At 37.3% G+C, this 17820-nt stretch overlaps 1 protein-coding gene across 14 annotated transcripts in view; it reads left to right on the top strand.

The window, feature by feature from the left end:
* Nucleotides 1-17820, top strand: part of DOCK3 (dedicator of cytokinesis 3) — a 221367-nt gene that overhangs the window by 112131 nt on the left and 91416 nt on the right. For all 14 annotated transcript variants that reach the window (XM_087743795.1, XM_087743802.1, XM_087743796.1 and 11 more), the window contains exons 10-13: nucleotides 910-991; nucleotides 6622-6682; nucleotides 8935-9082; nucleotides 16891-16979. In XM_087743795.1, coding sequence (XP_087599921.1) covers nucleotides 910-991; nucleotides 6622-6682; nucleotides 8935-9082; nucleotides 16891-16979 — 380 coding nt within the window. The remainder of the gene's footprint in view (nucleotides 1-909; nucleotides 992-6621; nucleotides 6683-8934; nucleotides 9083-16890; nucleotides 16980-17820) is intronic.

Genomic DNA, 17820 nt, shown 5'->3' on the forward strand with positions numbered 1-17820 from the left:
TTTTGGAGCAAGCTACCAAAGGAAGTAGTGCATGCTCTACGTTTTCATATTTTTCAGGCCAACAGCGGATAATATGCTGGAAAATGTGTTTTAATCAAATAAAGGTTTCTGGAGTTGATACAGTCATACTGGATAAAATTGAAAGGATCTGTGATAAAATGGAAATGTAACCAGAAGATTTAATGGTGTGCTCTTGCTTTTTTCCATGAATCTGTAGGAGGAAAATTCTGGTCAATACTTAGTGTGTTGTCACATATCTAGTAAATAAATTACTCTTAGTCATCTAATTTATTTGTATACATAAATTCTCTGTCTGTCTTAAGAAATAATATCAATGTCCATGGCTCACCATCTGTAGTAAGGATTATATATTTTGCAGTCTGACTATACACGGTGTTTTTGCTGGTAAAAGGATTGTTTAATTTGATTGATAAGCAGTTCTATCAATTGAATCTTAATGTGTTTGAATTAGTATATTGCTTCTATAAATAGTATATGTTGAAGGAGATTGCTTAATTGGTATTCTTGTTACTTTTAGTTTTGAGTGGATTTTAATGAACTCAATTTTACCAAAGGCCTCAGCAAATGTGCCTTAGCCTTTGCCTGAAGTGCTTGTAATGTGTTTAAGTCCTGTGCTTCATATATTCAGATTATTTTAATGTTATTGCATCATGAATATGCATCAACATGATGTTTTCACATGCAGAGTAGTTGCTATTAAAAGTCTTCCATGCTATTCCATGTAATTTTATCTAGATCACTAAGTACTGTTTCATATGCTTTGGGAATTAAAAACGTTATAATACCTAGTGCATCTTTTAAAAAAAAAAACATATCTACCTGTATTTTTATGTTGAAGTGTGTACATGAAACTCTTGTTTATTTTTTTTAATATTGTTTGCTTTTTAGTGAGAGGTTTATGGTGAGGTTAAACAAGAATGGAGGCCCCAGGAATCCAGAGAAGATAGATCGAATGTGTGCACTTTTCACAGTACGTGTCTGTTCCCTTTCTTCTTCCCTTGCAGTAGTATGATTGCAGATGTAGTCACCCTGAGGGGAAAAAACCCAATTCTTCCTTTCCAATGTATTGAGTAGAATGGAAGCAGTTTCTAAGTTTTGTTATGGTTATAACTAAAAGTTAGCATAAGAAAATGGGCATACTTCTAAATTATTTTTATGGCTAAGTAGATATTCTGAAGTATTTCCTTTTAAGTGCATTTGTTCCTGCTTATAGTTTGAAATGTTGAATATTTTCATTGCATGTATTGTGCTCTTAGATAACAGGGCACAGGAAAAAGCTGCATTGGCCTGAACATAAAGCAAAGCACTTTTTTCAGAATCAAAGTTAGAAAAACAACTACAACAACACGCACAGAATAAAACAGAAAATTCTCCAAACAGATTTTTGTCATGGCCCATTCAAGAGTCCATGTAGCAGCCCCAGGTAGATGGTGCAGCAGTAGCCTCCCAGGTCGGCAGCACAGTGTGTGTGGTGGAACAGAAAGACCGGGATGTGCTGCAGAAGCAGCAGCCAAGTTGAGCTACAGAGAGTTGGTTGTAATAAAGGAAACACTGTGATTTCCTAAGTTTCTACAGCAGGTCTGTACAAATAGCTACCCCGTCCTGACGCAAAGCAGATATGACCAACTGTACCAAGCAATCTTTAACCATCTGTGCCAGAAAGACAGGATAAGTACTATCCATCTGTGGCTCCTACCAGATGATACCTCAGTTGGGAGTGAAATAGGCAGCTAACATTTACTTCCTTTTAATTCTTCAGACTCACCTAACTGCCTTCTTGTTTTATAGTTTTGGTTATACCAAAATAGTAGTTTCAAAACACTCAGGCTTTAATACCCATTCTGCACTGGTCTTAAGGGCTGTTAAAAATTGCCTCAGAATCATGTGTCAGACCATGATTTTATCTGTCACTTCTTCTCAGGAAGAATATGGAAATCTAGAGACACTGAAATTTAGCAGCTCATCACAGAATAACTGTAAGGAATTTCAGATCCCAAGTGTGATAAACACCTTCCATCATGACTCACCTTTAGCTAGTGCACACGCTAGAAACTCTTTGACAGAAGTATTTTTACCTCCAGTGAAGAAAAAAATGGCAGACAGCTTTGGTATAAGCTTTAGTTCTGGCAACGAAACCCTCTAAGGTCAAGCAGGGCTGGACACTGAAATAGGCATTGTTCCCAGCACTATTCCCATTTCTCCTTAAAGAAGATAGCTGAATTTCTCCTCTTAAGGAACAGTGCATATCTAGCCAGGTGTAAGGATGCTCAGTTCTGCCTCTGGATATAAGAGATGCAGGTTGATCCAAAACTGGCACTGACATTGCTGCTGACATCAGTAGCAGTTCTGGTTTTGGCACCATCAGTGAAGTGCTGCCAGCTGATTAAATGTCAGCAGAGGTAACAGTGCCTTAGTATTGCCATTGGCACTGATGACTACACTGTTGATAACTCAAAACCAAGTATCTTTATCTTCTAAGAGAAAGGTGGCCAGGGAGCAAGCTTCAGCACTGGTGTCTGGGTCACGCAAAAAGGTGTAGGATTAAGTGTAGGATTAAGAATTGCTCTAAGGATTACTCCCAAAAGGCAGCATAGACTGGTGTGTATCAAGTTTGCCACTTCCTGGCCTCTGAGGTTCATCATTCCTAAAAAGATTTTCACCATCAAACTTCCCCATTTACACTGATGCCACACTGCTTAGGGTCATGCAACAACTGTCCTGTTTCACACCGTATATCGCCCCATATCTTAGATGTTTCAAGGTATCCCTGTCTTTTCCTGCTCTCTCTATTGCTTCTAGGGTTCAGCTGTCTCCTTGTGTAAGATATCAAAATTACTTTAGGTTTTGTTTTTGAATCTGCTGTCATATCATACCGAAGGTGAGAAACTGCTTCCTCTGAAGATTAAAGCTCACTCAAGCAAACCTCAGCCTATATTAGTTTTAGAAACATTCCTGTGTCTGAATTAAAACGTAACTACACAGTAGCTTGCTATTTTTATTAAATACCTTACTCTCTGTGGCCTATGAAGTTAGCGACTGAATTTGGTAAAGCTGTTTAAATAACTAATTAGTGGCAGTCAGGTATCCTTCATTCCACTGTTGTGGGGGTGGAGGTGTTTGGGTTTTTTTAACATACAATTAGACCTTTATAGAAACCAGCATTGTAAAGAACTAACCATTATTATAGAGTAACTCTTTTCCATACTTAATATGGGGAAAAAAATTAGGGGTGATTTTCTAAAAAGCCATGCAATTAGAATTATTATGAAATTATTTTGTTTATCAACCAGTATCACTTAAGAAGCTCAGAAGGATGTGGGAAATAAACCCCCTGCGGATGCAGTGCTAAGAACACCTTTCTGGAAACTTGATATATTTATATTGCACACAAGCAAATAATAAACGTAGTTTGTCCTCTTCTGGGTCCTAAGTCACACGCATGGATTCTCTGCAAAGAAATTATCTGAAGACTTCCTCACAGGGTTGAGGTTTCTGATTGTTTGGTCCATGTCATAGTAGGAATTTCTCCCCTTGTAAAAAGCCTCTGCTGTACAAAATTAAATACAAGGCCATCTGGGCCCACGTTCTCTGTCTTTGACTGTGACACAGTATATTTTTTGTGAAATTGAAAAGCGACTAAAGTGTGAACCCATCAATATGTGCATGCCCTACCATTTTCTCATATTTTGACAGCTGCCCTTTGAAAAAACAGTTCTCTAAATTGCTGTTAATTAGAACGGGTAATCTGATAGTGTAATAAAATTCCCCCTGTCAAATCACAGATATTGTCAAAAATCTATTGCTCTCTAGAGTACTAAGCACTACCTCCAAGTTTTTTTGCTTTTTGAAATGTATTGTCAGGCACTACTGAGACTAAAACTATGTCAAAGCGCTTCTTATTGTGGAACTTTAATTTCTCCAAGACATGCAAGATAAAGCCTACCATATGGTACACTGGTATGTTAGGTGATGAAGAAAGCCTAGAAAGTATGTTCCCTTATTCATGCAGCAGCAAAATGAGACTTGAAGAGAAAACGCTAAGGAAGATTTATATAGCTTAATTCTTTGGCTTCAGAGAGACATGATCTGCTAGCTGGTAAGCATACCAAACAGCGTATTTGCAGCTTACTGCATATGCTGCCCAGGGAAATACAGTGCTCCTTTTAAATGGAGTAAGAAGATACGGCCATGAATTTATTACTTGTCTCCTGTAATTTACCAATACAACACTATTTGAAAGCAACTGAAACTTCTCCTTAGAATAAATTCTCTTTATGCCTAGTTCTCAGTCACTGTGCCCAGATTTTTATTGTGCTATATGTCACTATAATCTGAAGTTCAGTGTTTATGTGAATTGCCATCGTAATCTCAGTTGCTGAGATTTGGTTTCTCAAGTCACACAGGAAAGAAATTTGCTGTGTGAATTAAAGTTCATGTTTTAGCTTCCAGCAAAATATGATTTTTAATTCACTAAATTGGTTCAAACTAGGAATGACAGAACTTAAGATGTCCACAGTTTAAAATTTCTCCCCCTTTATGAACAATTGCATTGTTTCCTTTTACAGTGGTTTTAATACCACTTAGTTGTGGGATTTTTTCAAAAGACAAATACAAGATTTTATCTAAATGTGTGAGGTGCTGTCCATTGCTTCACCGTGTAAGGGGAGGAGTGAAGTGGACAACAGTAACTGAGCTTAAAACCTTCTCTTTGGATGTTTGTCCTTCACGTGCGCCCACCCTTCACTCACTCTCCCACATTCTTAGGAAGAATACATTAATCATTTTGCGTTTCCAGTTGTTTTTCTCCTGAGAAATGACTGGAGCGATGCCCTTTATGTTTGGAGAATTTGGAGGCAGTCTGGTGTAAGTCAGTACATAACAAAAAGATGATAGCACTTAGTAGAGTGGAGAGAGAGAGGCAACAGCTGTGGCTGTAGAGCACAAGGAGCCTTTTTGCATTAGAATCTAAAACATGAATGAAGATTCTCACAGTACATATTATCTGTTTAAAATCTTCTTATCGTGGAGGTTAGTAACATAAGGAAAACTTGTTGAACAATGCTGATATTTTTAGGAAGAAATGTTTCTTAGATCTTTCCTCTAATTAAAACAAACAAACAAACAAACAGAGGGGGGAACATCTTAGAAGTTGATCTTTGTTTATAATGTTATCAGAAAAAAATGTAATATGCCAAGGAAATTGCAATTAAGACAGTTTCTAACATGTTGATGCAAAATGCCACAGTAATGAATTATTGACGAGTACTCTATACGTATTTTCTTAATTTATTTTCTTTATTATTAGTGGTTTGTTAAGGTCAATAATACTTTTTTGTCTTCATTAGCTTCAGCTTTCCTTTTGCTCTTCTGTAGGTTCCTCTTTTCCCATTTTTTTGGCTTTTCTTCAAGCTCATCTTTAAAAGTTTTGACCTGCTACCCTGTGACATGGAATTCCAGGGTTTTCATCCATGTATATAGTTGCTTGCCATAAATAACTTTCAGGAGATCTTAAGGTCCTGTGTTTTACTAAGCAATTACCTCATCTTAAAACTGAGTTTGTTTCTTAGTTTTTCCAATACCCTTTCACTGTTTCTAACATACTAAAATACAAGTGACCATCCGTGCTACTTAAACTGTTAGAATGTTTTTAGCCAAATGTGGCCCTTTCCAACTACTGTGCTCCCCAAATAATCCCTTGGCATGTTTCAGCAGTTAGAAAGGGGCAGAAAGCATTTCCAGTCAGCAGTTTGCATGCAGCCTACCCTGGTTTTGGACTTCTAAGAAGGTTAGCTATGAACTAGCTGCCCTTGGCTCCCATCAACGCACGTAGATATGGCTTGTAGGTTCTATGCATGGTTGAGATACTGCCTTGCTGCTTTCATAATGTAATGAACATATATCATATGAAACAGGATTAAAGCTGCACATTTAAGAGCATTAAAATAAACCATGTCTCTGAGTCTCCTACCTTTTTTCCTCTTCAGACTTTTGTTTGTTCTGAGGAATTGCACCTATCCGCTCATAAAATAAAACGCACTTGAAGTTGTATCTAAATTCTGACAGTCATGCTGCAAAGTTTTTCTAGAGCCATCGTGTGAGACTAAGACTACATAATGAGAAGTCAAAAGCCAAAAAAGGAAAGCAGAAGCAAAGGAACAGGGTTAGGGACAGGTCTGTGACCTGCAGTCAGGGGATGGGGTGAAGGAAGCCAGGATGGGTTGCAGCTGAGGTAAACCAGGGGTTTAAATTTACTTTGTAAATTTAATACAGTCTAATAATGTGTTTGAATTAAGGATTAAATGAACATTTTAAATGTTTGCTAGAATTTTGATACAGCATCACTAGTCAGTGGAGTCAGAATTTTTCATTTCTTTTCCTTCCAAAGAACATTCCGACCAAATAGAATCCTTCTATGCTTTATTTTTCTTGTCTGTAAATTAGAAATAATAATACTTTCTCTTATTTAAAGATGCAGGAGCTAAATGAATGGAGAGTAATACTGTGTAGTCCTTATTATTGTTTGTGGGAATTTTGCAGGCACTTATTTTGGAAGTGCAGCATGTTCTTTTTTTAATGTCTGTATTTTTTCCAATCTTTTAGGATCTCAGCAGCAAGGACATGAAGAGAGATTTGTACATAGTTGCCCATGTAATTCGAATAGGTACAGTATGATTTATTACTTGAAATATATGCAATTAACAATGTTTTTACAGTATTTTTAAATGTATGTTTTACTTAACTGACATGATAATGGTTTAACCAGTCATAGACCATGCCTATCTGCTGAGATTAATATTCAGACCATACGTAGCCAAGTGTTAAAAGGTTACTGATGACTGTATAACAGTGTTGTTTTTTTTTTCTCAGTCTGAAACAAAATATTTGATTAAACACCACATTTGGGGGAGGAGGGAGGAACTAAAAAGCTTTTTGTTTAATGTTCCAAAATTTCAGATTAGGTCTTTTTAATGATGATATATAGCTAGTTTACAGGGCAGGACATCAGCATACTTGGCCATTCACATCTAGTAAATCAGAGGCTGTTAGACAAGTATATATAAAGATCTGTTTTCTGCTGTAGGAGTCTGCAGTGCATCCAAGAACCCACACCCAAGTTTAGGGAGATGCCTATAAAACATAAGAGCAGGGAAGCTGTCACACCTATCAGATGTTCTTTCTACCTGCTGATGCCAAAAAGGAGCATTAGCAGCAGTACCTGCCTGCTGGAAGCCTGTCAGGCTTCATCCCAACGTTTAGCAGCATACACTTGCTTCTTTCCAGGTTCTCTTGGCTGCTTGCATAGAGCTATCTAAAGGAGAGATCTGGATGCGTAGTACCTAAACCTGACCCTACCCAGGGAAGAAAGCCTGTCCTTGCTAATTCGCTTGAGTGGTCACCCTTTATAGAGCAGGTTTCTCTGACTATTCGTAAGCTAGGATAGGTTTCATTTATTCTTCTTGAGATTTGCAGTAGCAAGAATGGAAAATGTTTATGATTGAAGTTGAATTTAGAATGTGTCTTATACGGTATAGTACAGTGCTCAAAGTAGTTCACGAAGAGCTAGATGAATTTTTTAGCCCAGCAGTGTGTTTAAGTGAAGTGACTGTATGACGCCTGATACATGAATTAAATTTCTGGAATCTCTTCTAGATGGAAGTTGCCGGATAGAAAAAAACCTCTAGTGAATAAGGATCTAATTAGTTAGTAACAGGAAGTTAAATGATTCTAAACTATGAATGTGTGTACTCTCACTGAGAAATTGGCAAGCAAATATTTACCTATGTTAAGTATAACTTATTTCAAATATTTAAGCCTAAAACATTAACAACATATAGTAGGAATAACAGACAGTCTCTTCAGTTGTGTTATTCTAAACAATGTAATAGTGCACTGTCTTTCATGTTTTCCAGGTTTTCAGTTAACTGAAAAATGGCTAGGTAGTGTTTGCAATGAAAGGGTATTTAAACCTATTTCCAGCCCATTCACTGCCAGCACCCATTACCAGCCACAGATACCTTTTCTGAAGTACAGAAGGTCTAAACAGCTTAGTGAAACCATAGCTTTGTTGTGTTGTCCTATGAATGACGATATGCCTTCTAAGTCACAAATGTGTTAGAAGATTTTTCATTATCTGACTTCACTGTGTCATAAAGTAGTTAAACGTTAGAATTACTCTGTATCATTTGAGATGATAAATGAAGCTTGTAGAAAGATATGATGTAGTTCAAGCTCAGATTCTTAACTTGATGCAAGAAGTGCTGGACAAATTATTATGTGTAATGTTACAAGTTGGCTTAGATTATCATAGTGATTTTTCTGGTCTTGGCATTTTTTACTCTATTAAAAAACTGCTTTAGCAATAGGAAGTTAATCATTGAGCAGCTTTGTATCTGAGAATTCTCCTTTATGCACTCCAAGACAAATGTGATAAATGACACAATGTATTATACATTCCCTTAAAGCAATTGTATAAAGTGAAAATTTGTGTAAGTACTGGACTATAATGGAAGGACCACGGTGAATCTTTGTGTGAATGCAGAGAGGTGAATACAAGCCGTATTCTTGGCTCATCCAACAGATGATTTGTAGTCAGCCTAGCTGGATACAAATACGTGTCATGGGGCTGCAAATCAAAGATGGCCAGACATGATGCTGTTCACTTTGCCCTTGAGTGTTCTGTTCGCTAAATGAGGTGATGCACCTTAATCAAAGTATCCCAGTGGGTCAGGTAGGTTCAAGTGGACCTCTGGATTTGAAACTGTGTAAGAAGAAAAAAGAGTGAGAAGTATAGGAAAGACTGCAAGCCGTAGCTGAAACTTTCTGTAGGTATGCATACTCAGAGGGATAATAGAACAGAATAGACAGAATGGCTGCATGTGAATCTCTAATGTTTTAAATTTCTGTTAATTTTAGGTCGCATGTTGCTAAATGATTCAAAAAAAGGGCCCCCTCATTTACACTATCGCCGCCCCTATGGCTGTGCAGTATTGAGTATCATGGATGTACTTCAGTCAATCTCTGAAATAAAAGAAGAGAAGGATTTTGTTCTCAAAGTTTACACGTGAGTAACTCCTAGAAGGGAAAGAATTAAGAAAAGCACTGTATATGTTGGGTGATGAGATACTAAAGAGATATTAAATATCACGATGACATAAACTGCATTTGCTGCTTTATCCTCCTCACAAGGTAAACTATTGCTGTTGGCACTGGTTTTTGCTCCTTTATTATTCCAGAAGCTCATAGAAACTAATGAATATTATCACAGATGTTTCAGGTATGTGAAGTGCTTCAGAAATTATTTAATATTGCCCAAATCTATGTAACATGCAAAGCTGCACTTTTATTAATATGATTTATTTTAAATCTGCTAAGCTCAAAACCAAAGAAAAAGGCTGTATATCACCTGATGATGGGCATAGTTACTCACGCCTCATCTCCTATTCCTTATCAGTCATGGTGACCAACAAAAGAAGTAGGAAAGAACTGAAATCAACAGTGTGTGACCAGAAAACAAGTCAACGTATTTTGAGCAAGAATCTGCCTTCAGTTGTTTGTGATTTTGAACTTTGAACTAACAAATTCTTATTATGAAATGTGGTCTCACAGTTGTAATAAAGAGGCCATAGACAAACTGTCTGGAGATTGCAAGGAATATTTAAATCTCTTGTCAGTGAGGATAAATACTGGCAAGATCTGATTTGCAGATGGGCTGAGATACAGCTGACATTACTTTGTGGTCTGTGGCCACTATCCGAGTAATAAGATAATTTGGGAGGGTTACAGAACTTTGTTATTCTTTGACAAGTGCATTCAGCAGCAGAAAATCTGACATTCAAGGGAAACTATAAATGACAAAATGGCTTTCACTGAAAGGTTCTTGGATATCTCTTCATACATTAGAAATCTGTAAGTCCAAAGAAAAGTCTCTCAGAGTCAGCTCTTCATTCTTCCTTTGCCAACAGTTATGAAAACTGTAGCAAAAATGTCAAGTTAGAGGGAAGAAAATGGTCTTCTTTCTTCTCTTTGCCAACCGAATCTGGATAATGTTGGCATTTTGTCACCATTCAGTTTCAGCTTAATCAAAACAGTGTTTTTTGGTTATATAGTTTATGTTAATACTGGCCTTGTAGATATGTGTTAATATATTGCAACTGCAATATTTTGAATGTTTACAGTAATGGAACATTCTGAATATCAGATTTCTGTTTTCATGCCCTTTTAATGCATCTTTAGCATCTTATTCACTGAAAAATAGGAGGAAAAAAAAAAGCTTTAAAATATTGGACTTCTCCATTTGTCAGTGACAAATAAAGTCATGCAGCCAGGTAGAGCAATCCAAAGTCCTAGTACTATGATCAAAAAAATCACAGGATAGAGAGCTTTCCTTCTTTTCTGCTTAATCTGAAGTGTTTTGTAAATGTGGATTCCCTTCACGCCACCCAAAGTACCAGCTCTATCTGCCTAAATGTTTAAGTAGGTTCGTACTTGCTGCTGTTGTTCATGGCTGCTTCCCCACACCCTTTGTTTTTAACATCCACGCACGCCCGTTACTGCCTTCCCAGGGAGGAAGGAGAGCCCATAACAGAATTCAGCTCTGTAATCAGATGCTTGTATTTTTTATCACTATATTATCATTCACTTGAGTTGTTACAAGTCTTGTACATCATTATTTTATGCTACTGCTGTTTAGAGTGTTCTCTGTAAACCTCCAACAAAAATCTTCAGAAGGGAAAATGGATATATCTAAAGGGCACCAGCTTTTTGCTTTTGCAGCTTTAATAGCTGTTGGTCTTCCATGACAGAATGTTTTCACAGGTTTATCTGCTTGCATCTTCTCTTTGCACATTCTTTTAGCTAACCTACCTTTTCTTGCTTTGTAGACTAAAATTGAAATGACAGATTTTTGTCCTTTGTAAGTTTAAAATTGTATATGGATGCTTAAACAACGCTGAACTGATTTTCTTACCTGCTGCTCTCATTTTGATTATGGTTAAAATGCCTCAGGCCAACCCAAAAACATCATAAAGATGAAATAAGGAGCAGGGTGTGTTTGTATTTTTAAAGGAACAGTAAAAAGCATTCTTTTTGTAGCTATCTGGCTAAAGGTAAAGCTTATAGCTGCCACAAATGAGGCAGTCAGCATAGAGCCAGAAAAGCCTTTTCACGGGGAGAAGCTGAAAAAAATTTGAGAGACTGAAAACCTAACAAAGGCTGAAACAAATGCATGGTGTTTCAATGAAGACTTTTGCTGGATCCACAAGAGAGAATACTTAAGGGAAAAAAAAATTAATTTACTTCACCAGTCTTCCTTGGCTTGCCTTATTATTGTTAAAGATTTATGTCTGAAAAATACTTCTTTCTCAAAATCCAGATTTTCCTGTTTTTTAATCCTGCAGTCATGTTATAATCTTACTAAGAGGATATAGTACCACAGCTCCAGTTATAAGCTCATTATGTAAAAGCATGAAGGTTTACTTTTATAATTCTTGTTAATAATATACATGTAAAATAATTTAAAAGTGAGATGGAAACTAAATTCTTGATCCATTCTTTTCTCTGAGATCACTTGATTTAATATTTTTATATGAATATTTGTCTTTAATGGAGTTTTTCACTCATTGAACACTACTCTCTGTGTCAATCTTCCAATTCCACTAAAAACTCCATGTATTTCTATTTCATACTATCTTTTTCAGTTTTATTTTTCATTCTTTTTTCTCTCAGTCCTTTTTTTCCCCCTCCTTCTCCAGCACTAGCTCTTAGAATTCCTACCTCTGAATGTGGTGTATTGTCTGAATGCCTTTCCCTTTTCATATTCAGTTGTTGCTATTTGCCCAGCTGGACGAGAGCATACATTGCATTTCTGTCCCCATCTGTCTGACATCAGGGTCTGATGTCGTATGCCAAACATTCCAAATGGTAAATTTACTGTAGAACCAGCCAACCTGAAAAGGTGATGGATGGCTCAGGAGAAAATTCTTATTTAAACTAGAAATATATTTTGTAATATATTTGGTATTTAGACAAGTAAAACATTAACACGTTAAAATGCATTGCAGGCAAGTGTTTTCAGGCTAGCATTTCAAACTTGGGAGAATATTCTCCTTTGTGTTCAGGAAATGTAAAGTGCAGCTTACATTGTTAGTTGGTACAAAACTAGCTTTAAGCTATCTTCAGAGTTTATTGGTTTTGGAATAACTTTGTTCCAGGTTAATTTGTAGGCATAAGTCATTGGAGGCTGAAATCTATTTTAACTTGCACTCCAGAGGCTGGTACAGCAACTAAAAAGTTATCAGAGGCTAGAAATTTTGTGTAGTCTCAGCTGTGAGGATGGAGGATGGTATAGAATTTGTCCTATTGGTTATCTTTGGGAATATCATTTGCAGTAGGGTAAATTACTTGGAATGTCTTGGCAAGAGAAGAGAAGTAAACACAAATATGATTCATAAAAAAATGTGAAGATAATTTTTTTTTTCCTGATGAGTAAGCTGAATATTGATTAAAGTTCAGAGCTAGCACAGAACACCACAGTTATTGAAAGGGTTTTTGTAGTGTCCATTAATGTCTTAGCTCTGTTGTGGTTTGGTTTTGAGAGATTGTTTTGGGGAGCGCAAATGTAGTCAATTTGCCATACTGTTAAGTTCTGGAAGGTCCCTTCAGTGCTGACCTGTCTTGAGTTACTGTGTGCACATCTGATCTCTCCTCCCAAAAAGGATATAGTAGTTACAGAAGGTATGGAGTAAAGCAACTAAAATGTTTAATAACATAGTTGTTATTTTATGAGAGAGATTGAGAAGGTGGGAAGCTTCAGTTTGAAGAGGAGAAAAGTGGTGGTGGAAAGGGATATGACCAAGACTTAAAAAATCATGGTGGAGGGTAAACTGTTGTTCACAGAATGCAATAGTAGAAGAATTAGGGATGCTCTGTGAAATTGGTAGAAGGTGACGTTAAAAAAGATGGAAGAAGGTACTTCTTTAGAAAGTAGGTAATGATCTTCTGGGTTTTATTGCCACAGGATGTTGTGAAGACAGGCAGTATTAGCAGGTCCAGAGGGGATTAGACAAGTTTATGAACAACAGGTCCATAAACAGAGGAATAGGAACAGACAGGGATGTACACTCCTACATCCCTAATCCAGCAACCCTAGGGCAGGGTACGTGAGCCTGACTGCTCATGTACCCTGCCCAAGCAGCATCTCCTATTGCCAGTGTGGGAAGCTTTTTTTTATGTTCATACGTTCTTAACAATCAGCTGAGATGTCTGATACCTAAACCCATTGCAGTGAAAGGAGGAATGTTGAGATAGGTGGAGCTAAGATTTCAGGTGGGATGATCCCAGTCTAGCTGCACCAGATAACCTAGGAATATGGCCTGATCCGTGTTTTAATTATATGAATATTTTTGGATAGCACACTGGGAGGAAGTAAGTCTTATGGGGTTTTTTCCATTTTTTCCTTTTTTACTGTCTGTACTTCATGTTTAATTTATTCAAGTTTTCTTTGTTCCTTTTGCTTTTATAATAATCAACAGTTGCAGGGGGTGTCAGTAAGTGTGCCATAACAAGCTTTGTGGGTTATCTCGTTATTCTTGAAAGTATATAGTTTTGTAATACTGAAGCTGTAGAAAATTACCAGCTACTACTTGTTCTAGATAGCCTTAATTCCTTGTTAAAGATTTATGTCTGAAAAATACTTCTTTCTGGTTAATTCCTTTTACCATGCTATTCTTTAGTTACATAATGCAGCACACAAAAATATCCCTACTGTAGCTGGTTTGTATCTTACCCTAATTTTGCCAACATTATGTACTCTTGGAGGGAAAGAAAAAAAAGGGAAAAAATGTTAATATGCTCAGGAGAAGTTTTACAAAGTGACTTATTTCTCAAGACTCCTGTCTTGCTGTGAGCTGAAGGCTTATAGTCTTCATTTCTTTTTTTTCTTCTTTTTTTTAAACTTCTAGGAGTCAATAGGACAGAAGTTTAATTTAATCATTTAATTCAATTGCACTTCAGGAGAAATAAGATTCGCTATTGCTACTGAGTTAAAAATTGCTCTACTTCATGGGGAATCTTTAAATCTTGCAGTTGTCATTTAAATAAAACACAGTTGAATTTAAAAGACAATTGGACTTGATTAACATACTGTTCTTTCTTTTTTTCTTTTCCTTTTTTTTTTATTTTTAACCAATAACACTTTTGTGGTAAAGGTTCTATTTTTGTTTTTCAGTCAGATTATTATACTGGTAAAATTGTCATTTCAGCTGTGCTTACATTAGCGTAAAGTACTTCGTAACATTTATAGAGTGTCCCTTCATTATGTGGTAACAAGCTATATAGCACTGATGGCACTTTCTTCCTGGCACGATTCCGTTCAAGCTTAGTGAGTTCACCAGGTTGGTTATACAGCTTTACACATACTAGTGCAAATAAAGTCATGCAACTTTGATGTTAATAAGAATCCTGATTCAGGTTGATAGGGACCTCTGTAGTCCAGCCTCCTTCTGAGAGCAAGGCCAGCTATGAGACCAGACCAGGCTGCTCAGGGCTTTATCCAGTTGTGTCTCAATAACGTCCAAGGATGGAGACCGCACAGCCTCTCTGGACAACCTGTTCCAATAATGCCTGACTGTCCTCATGGAAAAGCTTTTTCTAATATCCAGTCTGAACCTTTCTTGTTTGTGCTTATGCCTGTTGCTTTACATCATCTCGCTGTGTACCACCGAAGAATCTGGCTGGCTCTTTTGTCTTAATAACTGCTTGTAGGCCTTGCTCTTAATGTTCCCCTTCTTGTCTTGTCTTCTCCAGGCTGAAAAAGCTGAGGTCCCTCAGCGTCTCCTCCTACAGCACATGCTCCAGCCACCTGCCTATCCACATGACTCTCTCCAGTTGTCTGTTTTGTATCAGAGAGCCCAAAACTGAGCACAGTGTTCTAGGTGCAGACTACCAACCACCAAGTAATGTCTTCTCCCAATTGACAATAGAAACATATAAACAAATACTAGTTAAATATTAAAATGTTGCGTAAACAGTAATTTACAAAATACAGCTCTGAATACATCTTATCACTGGAGAAAGTTTTCTCTAGCTTTGGATCCTAAAGAAAAGTGTGGCACTTCTGACTCAGGTGCTCTTTTTCTGTTTCCTGCTTTGCTGGCTCTCTGATCACGTGATGATTTTTTTGTGAGTTATCATTAAAAGGTATCTGTATTTCTCCATGACTGGAAAGGAAACCGAAACATCTGTTTCTGGTGCTCTCAGCTATCTCTGTCACAATGTAATTTCCAAATGTTGCAGTGTCCCTAATTTCTCTCTCCAGAATCTTGCCATCGGAGTAATGAGAGTATCTATAGAGATTTAAAGAGGATTTTTTTCTTTTTAAATGTGGCTCCACTTGAAAATATTTATACATAAAGCATGGAATAGAGCAGTAAGAGATACTGGTTTTGACTTTCCACTACACAGTTACACAGTCTGATTTTATTGTGATGGAATAGTGTCATGCTGCAGTAGAGAGCATAGCTCCATGCCCCCAGGTCCAGCCAGGCTCAAGGCTGAGCCTGTATTCCACATGCGCACACACACACAATACATACACATACAGCCGGCCACGCAGATCAACGCAGGCAGAAAGTACACACTCGTACAAACACGTACAGCACCAAAGGCCTCATCCTATTTTCCTCTCTGGTTTATCAGGGTAAAAACTTGTTAGTGGAAAACATGTATACATACACGCTACAAATCCCTCCAGTCCCTGGTTTTAGACACTCACTTCAGGCACAGGGCATGACCAGACAAGCATACTGACAGCAACCTATTTACACATGACTGGGCCATTTTATACCCTTAAACCTCTATTTCCCTACAATTTGTACTAAGTCTTGAACAGTCCCAAAATGCTCTTCCCCCACATCCCATTATCACCAAGGGCAGTAAGCCATGTCAGTCTTCAAAGCGATCCAGAGAGCCTTTCTGGCTGACTCATCTTGACGGGTTTCGCACCTGGGCAGTGTGCTGAACATCCTCCTGCGGCAGCCTTGGGAGGAGCAGGGTCGGGGTGCTGTGTTTTCTCTGATGAGTTGTCAGGCTTCCCCCACCTGCCATTGTTCCTCTTCTCCTTTTTAAAAATGATGAGCCTTTAACTGCATAACCTAACAGGAAAGATATCTTGTCACTTCGGTCCTAGAATTTTATTGAGGATTTACAGATGGTAATGTAACTGAAAAGGAAATATAACAGTATTTACAAATGCTTATTAAAATTACATATAGATGAATAAACAATTGTGAAATGCTCCTTCAGAAGATGATATACATACAGAAGCATGCTTTGTGTTGTTTTATATTCTTGCCCTACAATTTGGGGGGGCTGTTGCATCATGTTTCAAGGTGTTCTGTAAAATATGTAGGTAAGCAAAAGTCTTGTTGTAAGTGTCTGAGATATTAAAAATCAAGGTTTTAGTTAGTCTTTCAAATTTCACTTTTTATTTCTTGGTTCTAACTTTTTTTTATTAAGCACAAAAAGGTAATATATGGCAACAGTTAATTTCAGCTCAAAATTAATTTTCTACATGAAGAGAATTCAACTAAAGATGTCCAGAGCTTTCTTCATTCTGTCATAATGAGAAGAGTGAAACAATGGCTTTGATGACAGAAAAGTCACCACAGCCTCCAAAGTGTCCAATAAAAAGGAGATAACTATTAGGGAATGCCTTGTTTCCTTCCACTTTTAAAAACAAGAGTTATGGGGGATTTCTCTCATTCATCAAAACCCCACAACCTTTCATGTTATCTCTACAGCAAAGTTGACTTTCCTGCCCTAAGATGGTTCAGCGGAAAGCTTTTAACTTGAATTAGTGTTCTTTTATTTTAGGTGTAACAACGAAAATGAATGGTGCCAGATCCATGAAAATATTATTCGCAAGTCCAGCACCAAATACACAGCACCCAGCTCAAACTACGGTAAATATTTACTTGTACATTTTTTTCATAACAACAGATGAAGATTTACTTTAGGAAACTGCTAATTATTTATAGCAGAGAAATTCAGTGAGATGTGAGATTATGCATAGCTGAATTTCTCTACTTGTGGTGATTTAAAAGTTTAGCTAAAATTCGTTCACGTTCGGTTTACAGGTGAAAATCTGTATTGTGTCTGCCAGATTAACCAGGAAATAAAAAAACCCCACGCCTGATCTCTTTCCTTCTCAGATATGGCTGACAATAATATTAATTCAGCATGCTAAATTTCCTTTGTCAATATATCTGTAGTGTTATTTTGGCTCAAGAGAGGTCAGCAGTGGAGAGAGCTAGTGGCCTGCTACAGTATTAGCTTACTCTGTGAGTCTTCCTTTATTGGCTGTTACAGTTACTGCATATATCTGTGCTTGTGAAAACTGCTAGCCCATGGGGGGGATACAACAGAAGCCGCAATCGGCTTGGCAGAACTCCTTTAAAAGTTTTTTTTGTGAGACTGCTTTAAGTTACTGTGACCAGACTTGGCTTCACAGGAAGCAAAGAATTTAAATTTTATTCATCAGAACTTCCCTGCATAAAACTGTCTTCCTTTTCATCCTGTATTCCCTTGAAAATTCCAGGAAGAGCACATATCTAAGGCTTGCTCTCCTGAGGATACCATGCATCCTTGTCAACAGAAGCGAAGCCAGAGGTTAAATTTGTCTGACGTATTTGTCTGACTGTTCAGAAAATTCTGACTGTCCAGAAAATGAGCAGTGTTTTTGTACCTACAAATTAATTATCAAGAAGACTCTGTGAGAGTTTCAGTACTAAATGTTTTATTAAG

Source organism: Nipponia nippon, unplaced genomic scaffold, assembly GCF_047370975.1.
Source record: "Nipponia nippon isolate SJK-2023a ecotype South Korea unplaced genomic scaffold, ASM4737097v1 scaffold_9, whole genome shotgun sequence".
In the NCBI taxonomy this organism is placed as follows: domain Eukaryota; kingdom Metazoa; phylum Chordata; class Aves; order Pelecaniformes; family Threskiornithidae; genus Nipponia; species Nipponia nippon.